Source organism: Parasteatoda tepidariorum, chromosome 2 (assembly GCF_043381705.1).
Source record: "Parasteatoda tepidariorum isolate YZ-2023 chromosome 2, CAS_Ptep_4.0, whole genome shotgun sequence".
Taxonomy (NCBI): Eukaryota; Metazoa; Arthropoda; class Arachnida; order Araneae; family Theridiidae; genus Parasteatoda; species Parasteatoda tepidariorum.
The window spans coordinates 74,643,655-74,656,073 of NC_092205.1; the positions used below are offsets into that span (position 1 = coordinate 74,643,655).

Sequence of the window (12,419 nt, forward strand, 5' to 3'; positions counted from 1 at the left end):
GGGATTTTGAAGTTATGTTTATTAAAAAATAAGAATGAAATATTAAATAGGGGAGAGTTGGATAAAACGGGATAGTCGGACAAATCGGGATACGTCGCCTAGGGACCAGACTATTGCAGCTATCTAGCGGACGAAGAAAGAAACTTGTTATTTGACTGTGATTATATCATTTTCAGTGCGTACCGTCTCGAGATCACTATTTGATAGAAAATTGTAGGTCACAGAACTTTTTTACTCAATTTTTTTGCCTCTTTCTACATTTACGTGCGTTGTTTTTCACATTTTACTGCTTATATATATAGAATTACAATTCCGGTGAGTATTACATTTGATGAAGCATTTATTAACGAGTATTCTCATGTCTAGTCGATCTAATTTTTCTTTCTTGTTTAGGCAGAAGCCATGTTTGTTTTGAAAAGTGTCTGAGTCTGACAAAACGGGATACTTATGAGTTGGATAAAACGGGATAGAGTTTTTTTTATATCCCGTTCTATCCACCTATTTATTTGTTGGCCTAATACTTTTACTATATTATTATTACTATATCGAAAGAGAGGTAAAAAAGGCTCGTACAAATAGATTGACCCCTGGATTGGCCACAGTTGGACAGATAAGAGACAGTATTCAATGTTGAACAAGAAAAAACGCGTAAGCATGTATTGTTATTGGCTCTAGAAGAGAGATTATTTGCTATAACTCTAACGGACATACGAATGCTAGCATTTGAGTTAGCTGAGAGAAACAATATTAAGCATAATTTTGACACAGGGAAAAAAATGACTGGGAAGTGCTGGTTGTAATCATTTCTTGGCAGAGCTTAGCCTCCGAAATCCAGAACCCACGGGTATGGTCCGAGCAAAAAGGGTTTAATCGCACTACAGTTAAGCAGTTTTTTGAATTCTCTATTAAGTAAACATAGGATTACTCCAAATGATATTTATAATGTTGATGAAACAGGAATTCTAACAGTGCCAAACAAGCCTTCAAAAGTGTTGAGTCTACGAGGCAAGTGGGTAGCTTGTCTTCAGCCGAATGAGGAGTTTTGGTTACTGTTGAAACATGCATAAGTGCAGCTGGTATACTCGTATTCATCCCTCCTATGTTTGCATTTCCTCGAGTGAAGGAAAATCCAAGACTCACGGATGATGCATAAATACAATTTTTAGAAACTTTGCTTTACAGTTTTCTGTCACTTAATGATGTTTTTAGTTAGTTTTACACAAAAAATTAAACATTGTAAACCCTATCCCGTTTTGTCCGACCCAGGTATGCTAAAACGGGATATGTAAGAGTTTGGAAAATGATTTTTTTTCCTATTTCACAGTCATTGAAATTAGTTTAAAATATGTTTTTTCTGTGCTTCAATAAGTGACGTCGCTATAAAAAAAATAATGTGTTGTTCTCTTTAACAGATTTTCCGTAGTAAATAAAAACAATAATGGTATCCCGTTTTGTCCAACTTTCCCCTACATTCAGCAGAAATGCATATGATTTGTTAGTTAGAACTTTACGAAAAATGATGAAGAAAAATATTGAGAAATCTGCTGTATTTTCTAATATTTATTACTAAGGGACTTAAAAAATCACGTTTTTGTGAGAATGACCCAAATGAAGTTTTTAATGAAGTAATGATGTTAAATACTAAGTAATCTTAAGAAACGGAAGTGGAAATTTCGATTTTTTCCCTGATTCACCACTCTTGGTCACTGTGGTTTTTCTTGTTCTATTTTCCAACTTTTTTTTTCTCTCTCTGGTACTGCTGTTTTTTCTAGCTTTATTTTTTACCTTTACTTTTCCAATTTTCGATGGCAACTTTACGTTTTTTACGTAACTCACGATTTTAGACAGCTCACAATTACTCCCATAAATTTAAATCGACGACAATCTTACAAATTTATGAGCATTTTTAATCTCTTAATTTTTTAATCTCTAAATACGAGTACATTTGGAAGAACTGCTCGTTTTTAGAAGAATAATCACAGTGATGACTATACTAAATTATACTAAAAATAATCAAACTATTAAAAAAATAACTGTGTTTTAGAAAAATATTAATATGAGATTCATATCAACACTACTTACATGTGGACGAGCTAACGTAAATAGATCTTTAACGTGTAGCAGCTGATTATGAGAAAGTGACACGTTGCGCAGATTATCCCAGGGATCAAACAAATGAGGAGGCAAATATGAAAGCTTGTTATAAGAAAGATCGAAATGAATCACACTGTTTGTACCCTAAGAAAAAAAAATATCTCTCTTTAAAACTGTACTTTAAAACTTTTTTCATTTTTTTAATATTATTCTTGTATAAATTTGAAGCATAAAGAATAGTGTGTATATTCCTTATATTTCAAAAAAATTATTTTATGTTGTTTTTATTACAAATGCCACTTGACTATACCAGCAAGTCTGGCTTCGATAAAATCAAGCGAATTAAAGACAGAAGGGTTCTTGTTTTTCAGTGGCACCATTTATGGGCCAAAAAAACGTCTTTGCCGCACACATACGTTACAGTCCGTTTTAGAGGAAGGGCTCATTCTTAATCCTACCATTCCTCTGCAAATAGTAATTTTGACCTGATTTATCGAACAATCAATATTCGATTCAGTATCCTTTGAGGTTTTGATATTCTCTTTTAATAAATGCAGTAAAAATGAAAAAATAGTTTTTTCTTGAATATTTGTAGAAAGAAACAAAAATCACGAATTTGGCACTAAAGGATTTCTAAGAACGAAGTGCTTCGAAATCTTTTACGTATTTTGTCGGTACCTGAATAAATTTTTTTACATTATTTTTATTTTATAATTTTTTAGTTTTTCATCAAAATCAATGTTTAAGTCGCAATATTTCAAGATTTAAGTAGCAACATTTAAGACAATACTTAAAGTTACGCTTCAACACCTTGAATTTCAGGGGAAAAAAACGTTTTTTTTTACAAAGAAACATTTTGAAAATATTTAATTTCAAAGAAAAATAAAGAAATAATTGCGCATAATCGTACCAGGTAAAATATACTCACTCTAATGAGCACCTCCACTTCAGGTTTCGATAACTGCCTGAGTTCGGTGCAGAAATAAATCTATTAAGTTTTATATTTTCGTAGCCATTTTTAGTTTAAGCTACTCGTTGAGGATTCGATCGCACAAGTCTCTGTAGTTGCTGGATTGTTGATTTGTGCGTTTTTTAACCTGAAGTATCAACATATCTATCAGAGTTTTTAAGTGGGGTTTAAATTAGGAGAGCTTGCAGGTTATTCGAGATGCAATGGTGTGTGTGTGAATGTCCATGAAATCCGTCAAATACTCCTGCCTGAAAAACTTTACTGTTGTCCTCTTGAAAAACAGAAAATATCAATACCATAATCGACTTGAAAATACTGACTGAATGAGAATGCCTGTTCAGAATGTTAAAATAAATATCGGAATAAAATAAATATCAATCGGATCATTTTAAAAGTCACTGCAGTTATCAGTACTGATCCATAGCAAGAAAATATCTCCAAAACGTTACAGACCCACTTCTGAATTTTTATTATCTCTATGTGACTACTTTCTTTGATAATTTGGCTTAATATAAGATTTTTTTTCTTACTTCGCATGTAAGAATCCCTTTAATATCGTGTCTCAACTTTCTGAAAGCATTTACTTCATATAATTGGTAGAATTTAAACCAGACAGTAAGTAATAAACAAATATACTTACTATCTGGATAAACTATACCTTAAACAAATATACTATAACTTAAACAAATATTTTTCAAATTAGTAATTAATGATAACGATTCTTAAAATCAATAGCAATACTTTTTATCGATTGGTTTTAATCGGTGCACAGTTATTGTTTTGTTTATTGATTAAAATTAATTGTTTGTCTATAGCATGAACCAAAATTTAGATTGATTTGGTACTTTATACCCGACAATGCACTTGAGTAACCTTTAACGTGACCTTTATTTGAGCTTGACAAATTACACTGTGGGACACATTTATACAAATACTTGATCTTGCCTGATTCGGGTGTGAAAATTTCAAATCTGAAATAAGTTTTGCTGCTAAAGGTATAAGTTTTCTTTTCAATGGCACTTTTATCCTGTTGTTTTCCGAAATGTACAAGCATTATATCATGTAAATGTTGCGACAAACTTCTAAAGTCGAGTTACAGCACATCACCAGGATTAAAATTTCATATAAACCTATGTCCAGAAATATCCTCTTACGTGGATAGGAACGCTTCCCTATTATGGCATGTTCTAAAGTGAGCGAAGAAACGTTCTATAGCAGGGAAGTGTCTCAAGTGACACATGATAACATTTCCGGGCATGGGTTCCATGCCTTATTTCTCCTAAGAGTTTATCGCAACATTTACGCGATCCCCTGTTATATATATAACGTTATTAAACTTAAACATTTCGGCAAAAAATAGATTAAAAATATCATTAAAAAACAGCTGTAGCTTAGAGAGAGAAGCCGATTGCAGATTTGAAATCAGCGATGTAAAAATATCCATGATTTGCTAAAAAAAACTCATAAAAACTGCATTTTTTAAAATCTAAGTTTAAAGAAATGTGAAAAACATTGTAATAAATTTTTCAAAAAGTAATGTTTTCTTTCTTGATAAATTTGCCTATATTACGCATTAATAAAAACGTCCATATACACTTGTCAGAAAAAAATAGGTATAAGCATCAAATGTCTCCCCCCCCTTCCTTCTAGTTGTTATTTAAAATTTGAATACCCTTTCGGCTTTAAATTGTAAGGCTACGAAGTGTAGCATTAGTTTCTTCAACGCCAGTAATGAAAAAATAGGAAAAAGAGCAATTGGTCATCTTAAATTTAAAAAGAAGAAGATTTGCTGAATTGCGAGTGGTTTGGACCACAAAAATATAAGTACTGCTTATCTATCACTATGTTTAATTGACTCTTCCCATTGATTAAACAGTTTCCGTTCCCTTGTTATGTTTCATTTGATTGAACTTTTTCATGTACTTTTTGTCAATATAATTATTTTAAGATCTAAAAATAATCGAAAAAGTGACACCGAATCTATGCTTACCTCAAATACGTCTGAATCAATGTGCTGAATTGAATTATTAACGAAAGAAATGTACTCCAGAGAAGGAAGATTCTTAAGTGTGTCGCCTTTTAAGTATGTCAGCAAGCTGTTGTGAATTCTTAATTCACTAATTGAACTATAGACAGGTCGAAAGTTAGGAACTTCCTGCAAAAATGTAAATTGTAAAAATATCAAGTTTTTAAATATAAACTTATCTCTACCTTTTTGAATATGAGTTTATTTTCAGAGTATTTCAAGAGTATACTTACAATCAACGCGTACCAATGCTACTTGACAAAGTGACACCTATTCTTTTTATCACCTTAAAAAAGTCGCCTGTCAGTTATAACATTTAACACCGTACATTTGTTATTAAGATCTGATTTAACAATTATAAATGTTGAATTATAGTGATTTAACAAATATGAGTGTTGAACGAATATGAATTTACTTAGACTTGTAATTATATGTCACTAAGCAAATTTCATTCATCCGAGTGATTTTGCAATTTTTTGGAACACAAAATAGTATTGTTTGTTTCTGAATATGTTCTACTGGTTTTCTTTTCATGTCAATGAAGCCAAGGCATGAACTTAGACGTTTGAGGGACTCCAAATACAGTTTATTCTACAAAAGAAACTAACTTTTATTTATGATTTTTCCAAATCCTCTGTACACCCATATTCGTCCAGGCATGTTGTAACCTAAAGCATTATAATACATTGTATTAAATTCATTCTCTAATCAATTAATTCCAAATTTTCATTAAATTTTTCTTGCCAATTATAACAGACTGAAGAACTAAAACAAGTTGCTGCAAATTTAAATCTTAACTAAAATTAACTACTTAACTTAAATAACTTTGCTTCATATAACTTCTGAGCAGTAATATCTTTTGATTAATCAAATTGTAAAAATTAACAATCAAATCAACAATCAATTGTAAAAAATTATAACCAAACAGTAGGTAAGAACCAATTATTGTTTCTCGATATTTTAACGCAGCAGATGAACAGACAATGTGACAAGAGTCTATAACTGCTTAGTTTATGATTTAAACATTTGCCTTAATTTTTTGTAGACAGTAAGGAGATTCAACCAGTTCAATGCAATGAGTCTTTTTTTCTTTTCCTAGTGCAAGGAAGAAAATCTCACTTCCATAAAAAGAAAGCGCTTTCTTTTGATGTTGTATGTATACAGCAATGCAAGCTTTACTCAGTGAGTGTTGTTGGCAGCACTCACTGTGGTACAACTTGAATTGTGTCTACAACTTGCCTTACTGTGTATAACTTTTTGTAAATACAGCGGAGCAAATGTTAATAATAAGTTTTGGTTAGCAATTAACATTTCTACCTCACAAAATGAAAAAAAATCTCACGTTTCTATTACTAGTAGGATCTCAGAGCAGATATTAAATTTTTAAAAATCATTCAGTTCACCTTGGCTAAGTAAAGCGTTCTATTAACCCCTTCCTTCTCGCTCCCGTAAAAATGACGGGGTGAGGTTTCGCCCTCTATTTCTCGCTTCCGTGATATTTCCGTGTTGGAGTGTTCAGAAGTAACGCGCCAATAAAAATAAAACTAATTAATTTCTTTTGACTGGAAAACATTTTATTTCTCATTTTGCACACCAGATGGCAGCAGGATATTTTTAAGGTAATTATAGATAGTTAGTTTATTTTAAACTTAGATGTCAGCACTAATCAAATACGTAGTACAAATACAAAAAAATAGGCACTTTTATGACAGTTTTCTTGAAAATTAACCGATCGTTAAGGGGTTAAGAGAGAAAGATTACAGTATACGAACAATATATAGAAGACTAAATGTCTTACTTTTAAGGAGCTGTGGCGTACGTGAAATCTTCTCATGCTAAGCACACCTTCAAAAGCATTCTCATGAACATGATTGATATCGGGATTGTCCAGGATGAGACTGAAGACAATTAGTCCGTCTAGACTTCTGCTCGGAAAGGTTGTTACTCCTCCCTCGATTACGATTTCATAAGTTGCATTACGTTCATATATCGATCCATCAACCAAGTACTTAGTAGAAAACAGTTCCGTGGCATTCCAACAACTAACTTTTGCGATTATTTCAGAATTCTCACAACCACAATAAGGATCTAATTCACTGCATTTCACCTTGTAACTTTGCCCAAGACAATCATCGCCAATAAAATAACGATTAAAGCAATTACAACTTTGCAGCAGCTCGCTACATTTTTTAATGATGTTATCATCTTCCAAATCAAAATCTGTGCAGATTGCAAGAGCAAAGAAAGTTAGCACTAAGCAAATCCCATACATTTTTATCGCCGAATGGCACTATTAATAATAAATTAAGGTGCAATTTTTTTTTTATAGATCAATAAAAACTTTCAACTTACCATTGTAAGATTGAATAACAAAAGACTTCTCTTGCATAATAAAAGAATGCATCAAGATGACTGATATTTCATTTATTATTTATGCTCTGTCAAAATTTTATCCCCTTATTAACTTTGATTAACTGAAGCTCAAAGCTAAACAGTTGACACATCTTGTCGGCGATATCGACAACATCATATTATGATGATTAATGTTGCAGAACAGGATTCTTGAAGTATTGCTAAGATGTCTTCTACAGAATTAAAGGAAATGTATAAGTAGTAACGCAGATATAAATCACCCTTTAATTCTTAGTAGTTTTATAGCTTAGTAGTTTTCTTTTTTTTTCACCACTTCTAAATCTTTCCATTTTTGTCTAAATCTATTCACAAGTATCTATCATCCTTACTCTCATCGTATCTAACATCGTATCTATCATCATATCTATCATCATAATATCCCTTATATAAGATTGAGTTGATTTTTCATATATGGCATAGATTAAATATCACAGCACTATACATTTCTTCAAAATATTTTTATGGAGGGTTATTTTAACTTGATTCTACCCACCTAATTGCACTAAATTGTATCCTAAACATTAAATAAATCTTTAATCTATCCAATTAAATGCATTAATTGAAGAAACATGATTACCAAGCATGAAGTTGACATTGTTTACGATTACCAGAAAACTATTTTGATTCAGCAGAAAGACCTTTTTTTTACGACTATCAATTCCAACATCCCTTGCGACTTCCTTCAAAAACGGATGACAAAGGATAACAGCAGTAAGATCTATCTTCGATAAAAAGAATTAAATATTTCTAAATTTCATTGAATTTTCATGTTTAGTTATCCGACTATCAGAGATTACAAATGTTTGATATGTTACATTCGCATGTCGTGATAATCCATGGATATCACGGAGACATTTCATTAGTGCAAAGAGCATAAAATAGAATAAAAAAACAAAGAATAAATCTTGAGTTTTTGATGCAATGTGTAGGCAATCATCATGTGAGGAAAGGCTAACTTTAAATTGGTGTTTATTTGTATGGACGCTGTTCTAAATTTCGAAATCAGATCTTTACATTTTAGGATTCATTCATTCTTAATGGTTCGCGGGGATGACCTCAAATATGCTAATCAATTGGTGCAGTATTTTATGTTACGAAATCAGACACAAAAACGCACTTTCCCTGAACAAACATACCTTTTTTTCAACAGATTCGGGTTTCTGACCCCCAAGATATAAGGAGTAGCCGAAATCGGGAAATATTGTCCTTGTAGTTTGCTCAGGATAGCGATCCAAAGTTTGGACCCCTTAATGTTAATTTTACTTTTTTGTGTATTTCGCCATAACTCGAAACATTTCGAAGCGAATTGAAAGATTTTTGCACTCAAATACAGAATTCGTTTATCCAAAGATAATTTCGTGCAAAATATATTCTTTAGTTAGTAATTCTTTATTATTTTTTGTTATTTTATTAAACAGTCGAAAAATTTTTGAATTTTACAGTATACAATTTTTTACATCATTTTAAAGCATGTAATTTTATGCGGCGAAATACAAAATTTGAGCGAAATAGATAAAATAGTTCCTCAGAAATCAAATTTTAAATAAGTCATATATTTACGATTTCTCAAGAACTGTTCAACCAATTTCACTTAAATTTTGTATTTTAACGTATAAAATTACATACATTAGATTGATGTAAAAAATTGTATACCTTACAATTCAAAATTTTCAACTATTATTTAATAAAATAATAAAAAATAACAAATGTTTACTAAAAAACATTTTTTGGGTAAACAAATTTTATAATTGCGTGCAAATTTTTTTTAATTGACTTTAAAATTTCTGGGGATATGCGCAAAAAATCAAATTAACATTAAGCTGTCCAAACTATTGATCGCTCTCCTGACCAAACTATGAGGTGCATATTTCCCAGATGAAGGCTACCCCCTATATTTTGGGAGTCAGAAATCCGAATCTGTCGTAAAAAAGTATGTTTATTCAGAGAAAGTACGTTTTTGTGTCTGATTTCGTAACTTAAAATATTGGCTGCACAGATTAATTAGCATATTTGAATTTCCCCTCTTGAACCATTAAGAATGAGTCCTCCGATCATTAGATAAAAAGTTAATCATTGTGGTCAATTTGTTTGAAGTGCTGCGCATTAAATTACTATTTTTTTTAACTATTACTGAATTAAACAAGAAAAATTAATAAAGATAAAATTAAAAATTAAATAATAAGTATTTTTTAGTGTTGATTTATTTTTTTTAAAAATGAGTTTTATCCCTAATTGTTTTACAAATTTTTTTAGATTATTTACGTAGCGTTAGAGATGTGCCAAAATATACATATATAAGATGAAGTTAACGGTGAGAATTAACATTAACATAATTAAGATTCTCCTTTCTAGTGCTTAGGCTTATGCTTTTCCCCGAAAAACTTGTTTTTAAAAATTATTAAAAGTATACTATCTAAAGATGGTAGTTTTATCAAGTTTAATATTAAATAACCATTGAGCACTAAAACTAAACAATGAAAGGTTTTTTTTTTTGAGCAGAACATCAAATAAATTTTTAAAAGAAAAAAAATACTTGCTAGATTTTAACTGGGATAACACAAGATATTTTAAGTTTCAACTAAATATTTAAAAACTCACATATACTATTTCTCACATATATTATTCTCATATAAACTTACATATACTATTTCTAAATCAAATAAATAGGGGAGAGTGGGGTCAATTGTAACATTTTTTACTTAACTATTTTTAACTAACAAAAATTCAATATATTATTACTATTAACTGATAGATGAGTAAAGTAGACTATCCTCTACTATAAAAAAATTAAATACCTTATTTTAAATGTTATTGTATTAGTTATTAACAATTTTTGACAGTCGTGCACTTGTTACAATTGTTCCCACTTACGGGGTCAATTGTAACAGTTTATAAATTCAACTAAAACATAGTTAACTATACATATTATCATAGTTGTGATATATTTTTTAATGATCAAAATAGTAGTGATATTTTAGGAGTAAAAGTAATAATGAGCAGAGACCTAAAGGGTTAAACTTTTAACTTTAAGGGGTTAAAAATTTTAATTTATGCTGTGAAAGGTGACAAATAAAATAATGCACATGCAACATAATATAAATGATATAGGATACTATTGGTGGTTCTTAAAGAGTTAAGTAATGGTTTGTAAACATATTTTCAGCTGTTGCAATCGTCCCTTTACTTATTGTTACAATCGCCCCCAAGACGCCATTTCAGCTTCATTTGTTAAAAACAATGCTAGTTAATTAACAAAACTAATCTTTTTTTTGAAATGTTAATTAAGGTGTCCACTTGCATATTCGGTTAATAATTTTTATTTGTTTAAACAAAATTACTTTGTTACAATATAATATTCTAATACCAAAAAAAGTACTTGAAAATATCCATTGTGATGTAACTCTTTCAAAAGTACATAAAAATGGTTTGCCAGCAGGGGTGTACATGTAGATTTATTAGATACACCTTGTGCGCCACCTAGGAACCAAATTTTTGCTCTGTTACAATCGTACCCTGTAACAATTGACCCCACTCTCCCCTACTAAGCAACGTCACGTTTCTGTATTTGTCACAGTTCTATAATAGTAAAAAAAAAGAAAGAAATACGATAAATTTTCCTCTTAAATCAAAGTTTCAATTGAAAATTTTGATTTTTTTTTATTTCCTATTAATTACTTACTCTATTCATATGTATTTCTGAAATATAAAAATTTACAATATTTCTATATTCATGCCAAATGCATTATTATGTGATATATCCTACTTTAAACAAAGAAAAATCTATATTGATAATGACAACATATCAAAAAGCTTCGTGACAGAAATTGTTAGAATAACAATTATTTGTATTTATTGTTCCTTTAGTTTAAAAACTTAATGGCACGCGTCAAGCCTGCACACATGAATTAAATTCAAGATTAAACAAAATTTAAGAACATAAAATGATGAAAAGTTAACGATTTTAATCAAAGTATAATTTAATTTAGGTGCATTATGTTTATTTTCTTTAAGATTCGACATTCAAAACACACCAAGCGATTCGCAGAACTCAAATAAAATTACAAAATCAAACGATAAATTGTAGCGAATTTTATGAATTCATCGATAAAAATTTAGTCAAACGATTATCGTTTAAGAAATAAATTACTACTGTGGAATAAAAAATATGCAGTTTTCTATTCCGCATTAATTTTATTTTAGTTTTTAGCTAAAATATTTTGTTGTTTAATTAAATTTACTTTGATTAATTTTCTTTATTATGCGTGCATTATATTTGCATTTCATTCAGGTAAAATGAATCTAACTTACATGAGATTTAAAGTAAGTGAAACATCATTTTGTTTGTTGCAGAAGTGATACTGGGAATTTTGTTTTTGTCTGAAACAAAAAGAAAACAACCAGTGCAAGAGGGTAAGTGGAATTTATAGCGTTTTTATTGAAATATTTTTTAAAAATAAATTTCATTTCCTCTGTTTCAACTCTTGAACATACATTTAATATTATAGAGCATTTAATATGCTCGATAATATTAGTATAATAACAAGCATTTAATATTTCATACTAGTAAGAGATAACAAAATCACATCAAAATTTTACGTCATAAATTTAATGTATTCAGAATATATCAACTGTACTCTTCTTCCTTAATAATTTTTTTTCTAAAAAGTTGATAGAAACACTTATTATACCAAATTGTTCACCAAATTATAAAACAAGGTAATTTAAAAGAGTAAAATGTTGAAGATAATCACGTTTGCAAAAGTTTATTTATGACAAAATAAATGTTTAGAAGATTTTTTATAAAAAAAAAAAATTCTTTTTTATGTTATGTTTTATGTTATGTTATGTTTTCTCTTTGTTATGCCTGTGGGGACAGCCACATCGATCATGTCAACCTTCATCGATGACAAAGTACCC

General features: G+C 29.9%; 1 protein-coding gene across 1 annotated transcript in view; it reads right to left on the reverse strand.

Moving 5' to 3' along the window:
* Positions 1 to 8,155, reverse strand: part of LOC107448361 (protein toll) — a 29,854-nt gene extending 21,699 nt beyond the window's left edge. Inside the window, exons 1-3 of the mRNA XM_043043754.2 lie at positions 6,889 to 8,155; positions 5,055 to 5,219; positions 2,083 to 2,238 (exon numbers count right to left, since the gene is read on the reverse strand). Of these exons, the coding sequence (XP_042899688.1) occupies positions 2,083 to 2,238; positions 5,055 to 5,219; positions 6,889 to 7,362 (795 nt within the window). The 5' untranslated portion in view covers positions 7,363 to 8,155. The remainder of the gene's footprint in view (positions 1 to 2,082; positions 2,239 to 5,054; positions 5,220 to 6,888) is intronic.
* Between the last annotated feature and the right edge of the window lie 4,264 nt (positions 8,156 to 12,419).